The 14,023-nt window shown below is 57.4% G+C and overlaps 1 protein-coding gene across 1 annotated transcript in view; it reads left to right on the forward strand.

Moving 5' to 3' along the window:
* The window catches only part of cusr (Copper-only SOD repeat protein), a 204,076-nt gene that overhangs the window by 161,735 nt on the left and 28,318 nt on the right, over positions 1-14,023 (forward strand). Inside the window, exon 8 of the mRNA XM_072479539.1 lies at positions 11,805-11,929. Within this exon, the coding sequence (XP_072335640.1) occupies positions 11,805-11,929 (125 nt within the window). The remainder of the gene's footprint in view (positions 1-11,804; positions 11,930-14,023) is intronic.

Below are 14,023 nucleotides of genomic sequence, written 5' to 3' on the forward strand. Positions count from 1 at the left end.
ATCCCATCGATCGCGCCCTGGACCATGGGGAACCCGGCCACGGCAGAGAAGCCCACGGCCCGGGCATCTTGGCTGGCCCGGTCCACGGGGAAGCGGATGTAGCGGTGCGCCATGGCATATAGGGCATCTGTCACTGCCCGGATGCACCGATGTCTGCGATATGCCGGACAGGTCCCCACTCGGTGCCTGGAATGACCCCGTTGCATAAAAGTTCAGGGCCACCGTAACCTTGACGGACACGGGGAGAGGGTGTCCCCCGCCAGTGCCACGCGGTGACAGGTGTGCCAGCAGGTGGCAGATGTGTGCCACGGTTTCCCGGCTCATCCGGAGTCTCCTCCTGCATTCCCGGTCCGTGAGGTCCTGGTATGACTGCCGGGGCCGGTACACACGGGGCGCCCTCGGGTGCCTCCGTTGCCGTGGGGCCGCGACGTCCTCCTCCCCCTCCTCATCCTGTCGGTCAGGTGTCCCTCCAGCCTGGGCGGCTGCCGCCTGCCCCTCTGCGGCAGCCTGCGCCGCCTCTCTGGCACGCTCCTCCTCCTCCTCCTCCTCCTCATCCAGGGCAACATAGACATTAGCAGCTGCCACCACGGCGGCCAACATCGCTGGATGATCTGAAAACATGACGGCCTGGTGGGGGGGAGGGGAACGACGACATGTCATCATTGCCCATATCCCCTCCTCCCCCCAGCCAGGTGGCATGGACCGCATGGGTCCAACTGTTGGAGGCTGGCACCTGGCCAGGTGGACCAACTCACTTGCCCTCCCATCCCCCTCCTTGGCACGGACCCCCCCAACCTCCACCCCAGCACGGACCCCCCACCCCCAGCACGGACCCCCCCCCCCAACCCCCAACCTCCAACCCGGCACGGCACGGACCCCCCCCCCCCAACCTCCACCCCGGCACGGCACGGACCCCCCCCCCCAACCTCCACCCCGGCACGGCACGGACCCCCCCAACCTCCACCCCGGCAGGGAGCCCCCCCAACTTCCACCCCGGCACGGACCCCCCACAACCTCCACCGCAGCACGGACCCCCCCCCAACCTCCACCCCAGCACGGACCCCCCCCCAACCCCCAACCTCCACCCCGGCACGGACCCCCCACAACCTCCACTCCAGCACGGACCCCCCCCCAACCTCCAACCTCCACCCCGGCACGGCACGGACCCCCCTCCACCCCGGCACGGCACGGACCCCCCCCAACCTCCACCCCGGCACGGACCCCCTCCCAACCTCCACCCCGGCACGGACCCCCCCCCCCAACCTCCACCCCAGCACGGACCCCCCCCCCAACCTCCACCCCGGCACGGACCCCCCCCCCAACCTCCACCCCAGCACGGACCCACCCCCCCAACCTCCACCCCAGCACGGACCCCCCCCAACCCCCAACCTCCACCCCGGCACGGCACGGACCCCCCCGCAACCTCCACCCCGACACGGCACGGACCCCCCCCCATCCACCTCCCCGGCACTGACCCCCTCCCGGCACTCCCCCGGAGCCCAGCCCGTCACTCACCTCCACGCTGGTCGGCGTGAGCCTGGAGCACCGGGTCACGCCGATGAAAAGGAGGTTTAATTTACGTCGACGTGAACGGTCATCACGTCGACGGGACTTCGGCCCATCCGGAAGGGAGACTATCGGCATGCCGAAAATCGGCTGCCTTGCGCAGACCCGTGCCATTCTCCGCGGCAGCGGCGACATTAACGCCCCGCCGACCTTTCTCCCTTCGGAGACTTCGGCAACCGGCGGGGGCGGGGTTCACGGCGGCCAACGGCCATTCTCCGACCCTCTGGGGGGTCGGAGAATGACGCCCCTGGTTTGTGATGCAGAGCGAGGCCAGCAGCGTGGGTTCAATCCCCATACCGGCCCCACCTTCTCAATCTTGCCCCTCGCCTGAGGTGTGGTGATCCTCGGGTTAAATCACCTCCAGTCAGCTCCCACCCTCGAAGGAGAATGCTGTCTATGGTCATCTGGGACTATGGTGACTTTACCTTACCTGAAGGAGAAATAAGAGGTGGTGAGGCAAAATGGTTAGGGACAAAATTCCAGAGAATGAGATCCATGCATCTGAAGGCACAGTTGTCAATGGCGGATTGAAGAGATGACAGAATAAGCAAAAAGCGAAGTCAGTCAGAGAAATAAAGAATTATGGGAATGGGGCTTGTGGCTGGAGGAGGCTAGAGGTATGAAATGAAAGAGCATGCTGGGGCTAAATACAAGGATTATAATTTTAATTTAGAGGTGTTGGAGCCTGGAGCCAAAGCAGTTCAGTGAGGACAGGAGTAACGGGAGAATGGTGCTTGAAGCAAGTTTGGGCTCAGGCACCAGAGTATTGAGACCATAAGACCGTAAGACATAGGAGCAGAATTAGGCCACTCGGCCCATCGAGTCTGCTCCGCCATTCGATCATGGCTGATATTTTCTCATCCCCATTCTCCTGCCTTCTCCCCATAACCCCTGATCCCCTTATTAATCAAGAACTTACCTATCTCTGTCTTAAAGACACTCAGTGAATTGGCCTCCACAGCCTTCTGCGGCAAAGAGTTCCACAGATTCACCACCCTCTGGCTGAAGAAATTTCTCCTCATCTCTCTTTTAAAGGATCGTCCCTTTAGTCTGAGATGGTGTCCTCTGGTTCTAGTTTTTACTACATGTGGACACATCCTCTCCACATCCATTCTATCCAGGCCTCGCAGTATCCTGTAAGTTTCAATAAGATCCCCCCTCATCCTTCTAAACTCCAATGAGTACAGACACAGAGTCCTCAAACGTTCTTCATACGACAAGTTCTTCATTCCAGGGATCATTCTTGTGAACCTCCTCTGGATCTTTCCAAGACCAGCACATCCTTCCTTAGATAGGGGGCCCAAAACTGCTCACAATACTCCAAATGGGGTCTGACCAGAGCTTTATATAGCCTTAGAAGTACATCCCTGGTCTTGTATTCCAGCCCTCTTGACAAGAATGCTAACATTGTATTTGCCTTATTTACTGCTGACTGAACCTGCACATTAACCTTAAGAGAATCGTGAACAAGTCACTTTGTGCTTCTGATTTCCTAAGCATTTCCCCATTTAGAAAATAGTCTATGCCTAAATTCCTCCTTCCAAAGTGCATAACCTCACACTTTTCCACATTGTATTTTATCTGCCACTTCATTGCCCACTCTCCTAGCTTGTCCAAATCCTTCTGCAGCCTCCTTGCTTCCTTAATACTACCTGTCCCTCGACAGATCTTTGTATCATCTGCAAACTTAGCAACAGTACCTTCAGTTTCTTCCTCCAGATCATTAATGTATATTGTGAATAGTTGTGGTCCCAGCACAGATCCCTGAGGCACACCACTAGTCATCCTAAAAAATAGCCCTTTATCCCCACTCTCTGCCTTCTGCAAGTCAGCCAGTCCTCTATCCATGCCAGGATCTTGAGCGAAATTCTCCATCCCGCCCCGCCACATTTCTGCCCCGACCCGCCGGCGGGATGCTCCGTTACACCGGCCGGTCAATGGGGTTTCCCATTGTGGGGCAGCCCCACGCCGTCGGGAAACCCCCGGGCGTCGGCAAAACGGAGACTCCCGCCGGCGGAGAATGACACCCCTTACCCTTAACACCATGGGCTTTTAACTTATTTAACAGTCTCTGATGCGGCACCTTGTCAAAGGCCTGGAAATCTAAATAAATCACGCCCACTGGTACTCCTTTGACTTCCTTGTTACCTCCTCAAAGAACTCTAACAGATTTGTCAGACACAACCTCCCTTTGACAAAGCCGTGCTGACTCAGTCCTAGTTTACCATGCACTTCCAAGTGCTTCGCGATCTCATCTTTAATAACAGACTCTAGAATCTTAGCAATGACTGAAGTCAGGCTAACCGGCCTATAATTTCCCATCTTCTGCCTCCCTCCCTTCTTAAACAGTGGTGTTACATTAGCCACTTTCCAGTCCTCTGGGACCCTCCCTGCCTCCAGTGATTGCTGAAAGATCATCACCAATGCCTCCACAATTTCCTCAGCTTGAGTGAGTTGAAATTTATAATGTGGAGGATGGAAATTCAGGAAAGAGTTAGGAACTGCCAAATGGGTACAGCTGGAGTTTAGTTGGATGCACAGGTTAGGTGGATTGGCCATGCTAAATTGCCCATAATGTCCAAAATGTGCAGGTTAGGTGGGGTTATGGGAATAGTTGGGGAAGTGGGCCTAGGTGGAGTTCTCTTTCAGAGGGTCGGTGCAGACTCGATGGGCCGAAAGACCTCCTTCTGCACTGTCGGGATTCTCTATGTTACAAGTACACAACCTAGCAGCACAGACCAATTAGTAAGCTTTCCAAAGCTAATTACAACTCTGGCAGTTAGTTTATTAACCTGTAGGTTACCTGGAGCTGAGTGGAAAGAGACCCAGCCCCAGTAACCAGCTCCTCCCCCCCACCCCCTCTCCTTGAGGATCACCCAGACAGACTGGCTCAGTAATAGTCCTCTGGAATAGGAAGGATCAGTCTGGTTTAGTTATCGGATCATCAACTTCCCCAACTTTAGGCAGATCGATGCAAGTCACCTTGACCTCAAGGAAACCTTCATTACAGGGTGAATATCATCTATTCGCGGTATTTTTGTACGGTTGATGATTTCCTTTGTAACTGATATTAAAACAGCTCTTTATTATTTCATTGTAGATTATTTCTGTTAAGCGTAAACTCAGCACAGTTCAGTTCTGTATAAAGCAGGTGCCATTTCTCTTCAATCAGAAGGTATTACGTTTAGCATCTGAAAAGGGCATTGTACACAATTCAACAGTGCAACTTTCTGATATTTGTTCAAGTTGCTGAGAGATCACCGTCTGGAAAATTTTGTGCCAAATCTTTTTTTCCCCATTTTCACAGCAACTAAGGTGTCCTCTGGATTTGACAGGAAGTTATGAGCATTACTTTGGAGATTGATACTTCCCAAATAGATTATTTTGGCAAGATCTTGTTTCTCTTCGAGGAGTATTTTTTTCATATAAAATTCTTCCCCTTCCTTTCGGTGAACAGGTTGTATTTAAAGATCCATCTGCTGGAATTCTCATGTCATCTCCCAACCCTACATAAAATAAGCACCCAGTTAATGTTGAGTGAATAGCTATGTTCCCGGTTCGAGATGTCAATTGAGAGATGTCAGTCTTAAGTTCTGTGTTGGTTGTGTACTGCTGGGCAAATATGTGACCCGAATTGGCATCGATATTACCCACTGAGCAATCTTTCAAGCTTGAGAACTGACGTGCCAAACCAACATCAGTAATCTTTGCAGGTCATTGGACCCAGGGGGATTTTTCACGCTTGCCCCGGTTTCTCCGCGGAGGAAGGCGGTCCGTCGTTGACCAGTGGCGGGATCCTCCTGTTCCGCCGCTGTCAATGGGATTTCCCATTGCTATCCAACCACATGCCACCGGGTTCGCCGTCTGCAGGACCGGAAGGTCTTGCTGGCGAGAATGGCTGGAGACCACCCCACCCCACCCCCATTTCGTGGGCAGCATTGTAGCACAAGTGGATAGAACTGTGGCTTCACAGCACCAGGGTCCCAGGTTCGATTCCCTGCTAGGTCACTGTCTGTGCGGAGTCTGCATGTTCCCCCCTTGCCTGCGTGGGTCTCCTCCGGGTGCTCCGGTTTCCTCCCACAGTCCAAAGACGTGCAGGTTCGATGGATTGGCCATGATAAATTGCCCTTAGTGACCAAAAAGGTTAGGAGGGGTTATTGGGTTAGGGGGCTAGGGTGGAATTGAGGGCTTAAGTGGGTCGGTGCAGACTCGATGGGCCGAATGGCCTCCTTCTGCACTGTACTTTTCTGTTCTTTTCCTTTTCTGCTCTGCCCACCTTGCTCTCTCTTACTTTCAAGCCTTACTCAAATGCCTCCCTTTCATCAAATCTAAAATTACATACCTGAAATATAAGAACATAGGAATTAGGATCACAGGTAGGCAATTCAGCCCCTTCTCCGCCATTCAATCAGATCATGACTGTTCTCTCCCTGGTCTCGAATTCATCTCCCTGCCTGTTCCCCATATCCCTTTAACCCATTTAATCCATAATAAAGATTATTATTATTTTTTAAAAATCAGAAATATATCGATCTCCTTCTTGAAACCATTTAATGACTCAGATTCCACCGCACTATGGGGCAGCGAGTTCCACAAATTCACCCCCATCCGCGAGAAGTAGTTCCTCCTCATCTCAGTTCTAAATCTACCGCCTCTCAACCTATATCTGTGAGCTCTCGTTCTAAATTGTCTCACAATGGGGAAGAACATTTGTTCTACGTTTACTTTATCATTCCCTTTTAGTATTTTATACACCTCAATCAGATGCCCTCTCATCCTTCTAAACTCCAGCGAGTATAAGCCCAAACTGTTTAATCTCCCCTCGTACGTCAACCCTTTCATCCCCGGAATCAATCTGGTGAAGCTGTCATTCTTATTTTCTCTTTAAATATTTGATTGACCTATTATATATTTCAGTTGTTCAGAGATCCTGAATATAATCTAGTGGTTTCAGTCTTTAGTGTGCGTAAGATACTAGCCATTTGTAGAGTATGGTACTTTTGAAGTGTAGTCACTATTGTATTGTTGGAAACAAAATATAACGGGTGGGATTCTCCGACCTCCGGCAGGTCGGAGAATCGTCGGGAGGCGGCGTGAATCCTGCCCCGCTGGCTGCCGAATTCTCCAGCGGTGGGGATTTGGCGGGGGTGGGAATCGCGGCGCGCCAGTTGGCGGCCGCTAGCAGCGTCCCCCCCCCCGGCAATTCTCTGGCCCGCGATGGGCCGAGTGGCTGCCCGTTTTCGGCCAGTCCCGCCAGCATACATTTTGACAGGTCCTTGCCGGCAGGACCTGGCTGCGCGGGAAGCCTCCGGGGGTGGGGGGGGGGGGGGGGTGCGGGGGGATCTGGCCCCAGAGGGGTGCCCCATATGGTGGCCTGGACCGCGATCGGAGCCCACCGATCCGCGGGCGGGCCTGTGCCATGGGTGCACTCTTTCCCTTTGCACCGGCTGCTGCGGACCTCCGCCATGGCCGGTGCGGAGACGAACCCTCCTGCGCATGTGCTGGGATGGCGCCAGCACCCACTAGCGCTCCCACGCATGTGCCAACTTGTGCCGGCGGAGGCCCTTCGGCGCCGGTTGGCATGCTGCCAAGCCCCTTCCGCGCCGACTGGCGCAGCGCAAACCACTCCGGCGCCGGCCTAGCCCCTGAAGGTGCGAAGGATTGCGCACCTTCAGCGTGGCCCGACGTCGGAGTGGTTCACGCCACTCCTTCCCGCCGGAGTTGCCCGCCCCGCCGGTTTCCAAAGAATCCCGCCTAACATCTAATTTGCACATAGCAAGCTCCCAAAAACAACAATCATATAATGCACAGAAAACCTGTTTTTTAGTGATATTGCTTGAAGAATAAATAGTAGCCGGGACACTGGGGAGAATGCCCCTGCTCTTTTTTGAAATTGTGCCATAGAATCTTAGGGCATGATCTTCCCAAAAGGGAACAAAGTTCCCTAGCGAGCGCTTTTAGCCGTGTGTTTCCCGGCACTCGCAGTGCCAAGAAACAAGTGGCTATTCAACCCAACTCGTGTTGAATAAGGGGCCTATACGGGAAAGCATGGCCGAGGCTGCACATAGCCCCGTTTTTTGCAACGGGGATCTCCGCTCACCGTAACTAACCCATTGTAGCGAGAGATCGGGACGCTTCCGCTCAGTCCGAACGCAACATGGGAGGGTCCCTGTCCCCTCCCCTCGCAGCCCCCAACACCCACGGTGGGCAACCCCAGCCCAATTGCAGTTGCACAAAAAATGACACCTTAACACCACCAACCTGGAACCATGGCAGTGCTCCAGCAGCTGGCAGTGTCACCGAGGCAGTGTCAGGATTGCTCCCAGGTGGCACTGCCAGGGTACCCAGGTGACACCAGCTGTGCCAAGATACCACCCTGCCCAAAGGACATGCAGCTGGGGGCCTCCAAACCCCACGTGAGTGCCGTTCCGTCTGGTACCTGTTTGTGGGGACCAGTGCTAGACGGCGCTCGCCCGAGGCTAAGAGATTGAATCCTAAAGCCTCAGGTACCTTGGGAATCTGTACATTAGAGTAAGGCTTACTGGCTCGCACTGAAAGCAGATTTGCCAAAAAGTGATCCTACCCACTGGACAAGCAATTGGTATGCAGTTTCACAGGCCAGAATTCTCCTGCCGTTGGGATTTGATGTTCCCGCTGGCAGCGCACCCCCAGGTTTCCCAGTAACGTGGGCTGACTCCAATGGGAAATCCCATTGACCAGCGGCAGGGAGAGAGAATCCCACCGCCAGCAAATGGTGCGCTGCTGAGAAACACGCGGCTGGGGTCCGGAGAATCCCCCGGCTGGGGGCCCGGAGAATCTCGTGGCTGGGGGTCCGGAGAATCCCGTGGCTTAGGGTCCGGAGAATCCCGTGGTCGGGGGTCCGGAGAATCCCGTGGCTGGGGTGCCGGAGAATCCCACGGCTAGGGGTCCGGAGAATTCCGTTGCTGGGGGTCCGGAGAATCCCGCGGCTGGGGGTCTGGGAATCCCGCGGCTGGGGGTCTGGGAATCCCGCGGCTGGGGGTCTGGGAATCCCGCGGCTGGGGGTCCGGAGAATCCCGTGGCCGGGGGTTCGGAGAATCCCGTGGCCGGGGGTTCTGGAGAATCCCGCGGCTAGGGGTCCGGAGAATCCCGCGGCTGGGGGTCCGGAGAATCCCGTGGCTGGGGGTCCGGAGAATCCCGCGGCTGGGGGTCCGGAGAATCCCGCGGCTGGGGGTCCGGAGAATCCCGCGGCTGGGGGTCCGGAGAATCCCGCGGCTGGGGTTCCGGAGAATCCCGCGGCTGGGGTTCCGGAGAATCCCACGGCTAGGGGTCCGGAGAATCCCGCGGCTGGGGGTCCGGAGAATCCCGCGGCTGGGGGCCCGGAGAATCCCGCGGCTGGGGGTCCGGAGAATCCCGCGGCTGGGGGTCCGGAGAAACACGCGGCTGGGGGTCTGGATATTCCCGTTGCTGGGTCCCGGTGAATCCCGCGGCTGGGGGTCTGGAGAATCCCGTGGCTGGGGGTCCGGAGAATCCCGCGGCTGAGGGTCCGGAGAATCCCGCGGCTGGGGGTCCGGAGAATCCCGCGGCTGGGGGTCCGGAGAATCCCGTGGCTGGGGGTCCGGAGAATCCCGCGGCTGGGGGTCTGGAGAATCCCGTTGCTGGGTCCCGGTGAATCCCGCGGCTGGGGGTCCGGAGAATCTCGCGGCTGGGGGTCCGGAGAATCTCGCGGCTGGGGGTCCGGAGAATCCCGCGGCTGGGGGTCCGGAGAATCCCGCGGCTGGGGGTCCGGAGAATCCCGCGGCTGGGGGTCCGGAGAATTCTGCGGCTGGAGGTCCGGAGAATCTCGCGGCTGGGGGTCCGGAGAATCCCGCGGCTGGGGGTCCGGAGAATCCCGCGGCTGGGGGTCCGGAGAATCTCGCGGCTGGGGGTCCGGAGAATCCCGCGGCTGGGGGTCCGGAGAATCCCGCGGCTGGGGGTCCGGAGAATCTCGCGGCTGGGGGTCCGGAGAATCCCACGGCTAGGGGTCCGGAGAATCCCGCGGCTGGGGGTCCGGAGAATCCCGCGGCTGGGGGCCCGGAGAATCCCGCGGCTGGGGGTCCGGAGAATCCCGCGGCTGGGGGTCCGGAGAAACACGCGGCTGGGGGTCTGGATATTCCCGTTGCTGGGTCCCGGTGAATCCCGCGGCTGGGGGTCTGGAGAATCCCGTGGCTGGGGGTCCGGAGAATCCCGCGGCTGAGGGTCCGGAGAATCCCGCGGCTGGGGGTCAGGAGAATCCCGTGGCTGGAGGTCCGGAGAATCCCGTTGCTGGGTCCCGGAGAATCCCGTTGCTGGGTCCCGGTGAATCCCGCGGCTGGGGGTCCGGAGAATCTCGCGGCTGGAGGTCCGGAGAATCTCGCGGCTGGGGGTCCGGAGGATCTCGTGGCTGGGGGTCCGGAGAATTCTGCGGCTGGGGGTCCGGAGAATTCTGCGGCTGGGGGTCCGGAGAATCTTGCGGCTGGGGTTCCGGAGAATCCCGCGGCTGGGGGTCCGGAGAATCCCGCGGCTGGGGGTCCGGAGAATCCCGTGGCTGGGGGTCCGGAGAATCCCGCGGCTGGGGGTCTGGAGAATCCCGTTGCTGGGTCCCGGTGAATCCCGCGGCTGGGGGTCCGGAGAATCTCGCGGCTGGGGGTCCGGAGAATCTCGCGGCTGGGGGTCCGGAGAATCCCGCGGCTGGGGGTCCGGAGAATCCCGCGGCTGGGGGTCCGGAGAATCCCGCGGCTGGGGGTCCGGAGAATCCCGCGGCTGGAGGTCCGGAGAATCTCGCGGCTGGGGGTCCGGAGAATCCCGCGGCTGGGGGTCCGGAGAATCCCGCGGCTGGGGGTCCGGAGAATCTCGCGGCTGGGGGTCCGGAGAATCCCGCGGCTGGGGGTCCGGAGAATCCCGCGGCTGGGGGTCCGGAGAGTCCCGCGGCTGGGGGTCAGGAGAATTCTGCGGCTGGGGGTCCGGAGAATCCCGCCCACAGTGTTTGGGGTGTAAATTGGATTCAAAGCATGCCAATTGAGCAATGGGATGTCCTGCAGCTAATTTGCATGGGTGTTGATGCCTAAAATTGAGATGAGGCCTGTTTAATATGTAAGTGAGGGGCATAATGAAATTCTCCTGCTCACGCCCCACACCTTTAATATTCCATTTTCAAACAATTAATTCTCTTTGTCTAGAGTCTACCAATTATTTTTTAAAAGAAGTCTATGGGCGTCATTCTCCGACCCCCCGCCGGGTCGGAGAATGGCCGTTGGCCGCCGTGAATCCCGCCCCTGCCTCCGCCGAAGTCTCCGGTACCGGAGATTGGGCGGGGGCGGGAATCGGGCCGCACCGGTTGGCGGCCCCCCCGCTCAATTCTCAATTCCCCAGAAATTGCCTGTCCCGCCGGCGTAAATCAAAGCTGGTATTTACCGGCGGGACCAGGCGGCGTGGGCGGGCTCCGGGGTCCTGGGGGGGGCGCGGGGCGATCTGACCCCTGGGGGGTGCCCCCACGGTGGCCTGGCCCGCGATCGGAGCCCACCGATCCGCGGGCGGGCCTGTGCCGTGGGGGCACTCTCTCTTCCGCCTCCGCCACGGCCTCCACCATGGCTGAGGCGGAAGAGACTCTCCCCACTGCGCATGCGCGGGAAACTGTCGGCGGCCGCTGACGCTCCCGCGCATGCGCCGCATTTCCGCGCCAGCTGGCGGGGCACCAAACGCCATTTCCGCCAGCTGGGGGGGCGGAAATCCCTCCGGCGCCGGCCTAGCCCCTCAATGTTGGAGCTCGGCCCCCAAAGATGCGGAGCATTCCGCACCTTTGGGCCGGCGCGATGTCCGTCTGATTGGCGCCGTTTTTGACGCCAGTCGGCGGACATCGCGCCGTTGGGGGAGAATTTCACCCTATATTCTAACTATCTCTGTGTAAAACATATTTTTTAACTCGCTTTTTCTTTATGTTTGAGCCTTATCAGTGGCCCATGGAAACATTCTATTATTATTCATCTTACCATCTTGAAGTCATGTCTTTTACCGTCTTCGCTGAAGTTAGCGTTAAAAAAAACAACATGGATATATCCAGTCAGATTTGATGTTCATCTCCATCAGCTGTAATGCTGTTATGTGGAACACATTCAGCAAATCTCAATCCAATCCCTCGCCAATGTAAATTCACAGCCTAATGCCTGACAGTTTGGTGTTTGACGATCAGGATGTGTCACAAATTGTACATTTTAACAAACAAAAGGAATTTGTCTTTCTAGGTATGAGTTCCGCAGTACCGTTGCTGAAGTTCTGGGGATTCCTGTCTGGAGAATGACGATATTACCAGGGAGCCCAACGGCTCCCAACACCAAGGGATGCCAGGAAGTCAGCTTCTACATGGCAGGCAAGCTCTCAAACATGTTCTATTTAACAACTGCAGTGCTTTTGTGAGAAAAGAAAGTATTCTTTCGGCATCACATTGAACCTTCTCTTTTAGTTCAGTTATTCTCCCAATCCTATGGGCGAAATTCTCCGTAATCGGCGCGATGTCCGCCGACCGGCGCCAAAAACGTTGCAAATCAGTCAGGCATCGCGCCGTCCCAAAGGTGCGGAATCCTCCGCCCCTTGAGTGGCCGAGCCCTAACCTTGAGGGACTAGGCCCGCGCCGGACTGATTTCCGTCCCCCAGCTGCCGGGAACGGGCTTTGGTGCCCCGCTAGCTGGCGCGGTAATGACATTGCCGGGCCGCGCATGCGCGGGAGCGTTAGCGGCCGCTCACGGCAGCCCCGCGCATGCGCAGTGGAGGGGGTCCCTTCCGCCTCCGCCATGGTGGAGGAAAAGAGTGCCCCACGGCACAGGCACGCCCGCGGATCGGTGGGCCCCGATCGCGGACCAGGCCACCGTGGGGGCACCCCCCGGGGCCAGATCGCCCCGCGATCCCAGGATCGCGGAGCCCACCCACGCCGGCGGGGGGTCAGAGAATCCCGCCCGTGGTGTCTGAATTTATTCCTTTCCCTCCCCTGGGAAGTTCTTTTGGATGTCTTGTTAAATTAAGTTGACCATCTAAGTATTGATTATTGTTGCTGCTACCTCCAGCGTAATATCATCAAAGGCAATAATCCTTTTTGTTACAACACCCTGGGCTAGTGCGCAGTCAATTCCAGCACACTTGACCCGGAGTCACAACATAAGTTAATTAACCAATAATTCTTAGAAAAATACCCAAGGCCTTTGGCCCTTGGTTGGTCAGTAATTACAGTCACCGGGCGGGATTCTCCGACCCCCCGCCGGGTCGGAGAATCGCCGGGGGCTGGCGTGAATCCCGCCCCCGCCGGTTGCCGAATTCTCCGGCACCGGATATTCGGCGGGGGCGGGAATTGCGCCGCGCCGCGCTGGTTGGCCCCCCCCCCCCCCGGCGATTCTCCGGCCCGGATGGGCCGAAGTCCCGCTGCTGGAATGCCTGTCCCGCCGGCGTGGATTAAACCACCTCTCTTACTGGCGGGACAAGGCGGCGCGGGCGGGCTCCGGGGTCCTGGGGGGGGCGAGGGGCGATCTGGCCCCGGGGGTGCCCCCACGGTGGCCTGGCCCGCGATCGGGGCCCACCGATCCGCGGGCGGGCCTGTGCCGTGGGGACACTCTTTTCCTTCCACCTTCACCACGGTCTCCACCATGGCGGAGACGGAAGAGACCCCCCCCCCCCCCCACTGCGCATGCGCGGGGATGCCGTGAGCGCCCGCTGACGCTCCCGCGCATGCGCCGCCCGGCAATGTCATTTCCGCGCCAGCTGGCAGGGCACCAAAGGTCTTTCCCGCCAGCTGGCGTGGCGGAAATCAGTCCGGCTCGGGCCAAGCCCCTCAAGGTTAGGTCTCGGCCGCTCAAGATGCGGAGGATTCCGATGCGGGACTGATTCGCGCCGTTTTTGGCGCCGGTTGGCGGACATCGCGCCGATTGCGGAGAATTCCGCCCCAGGTTTGTAAATGTAAACACAATTACTTTTTATTAATAACAAGAACTGTAATGAAATATGCAACAAATACAACTGGTTAACCATGATCTAATTCCCTGCTTTAACTTGCCCCCCCCCCCATCCACAACACACACACACACAAAACAGACAAACACAGAGGGTAAGGAAGGGGTAAAAAATAGTAAGGGAAAGGAAAAAATAGTCTTTGTTTCAGGTGGTGGTTTTTAGCATCCTTTTCCTCTTCAAACTTTGCTTTTAGTTCGAGGTTTTACTGTAGATTCATTCAAGTCTTTGAAGTTTCAGAAATGCAACACTCACAGCCGTTCTGAGAGAGAGTGAGAGAACAGGTTACTCTCTTTGTTTGCAACCTGTAATGGTTTCCCTGTTGATTCATCTGCAGCTTCAGAAATACGGCACATCCTGCCTTTCCAGAGAGGGAGAGAAAGCAGGACCTTGTCTCTGTGTGTCTAGGACTCAGCTGCTCCTTCAGGTCTCTGAGAACCATCCCACTGGGATAGGATCCAATCACCAC

Source organism: Scyliorhinus torazame, chromosome 16 (assembly GCF_047496885.1).
Source record: "Scyliorhinus torazame isolate Kashiwa2021f chromosome 16, sScyTor2.1, whole genome shotgun sequence".
NCBI classification, from domain to species: domain Eukaryota; kingdom Metazoa; phylum Chordata; class Chondrichthyes; order Carcharhiniformes; family Scyliorhinidae; genus Scyliorhinus; species Scyliorhinus torazame.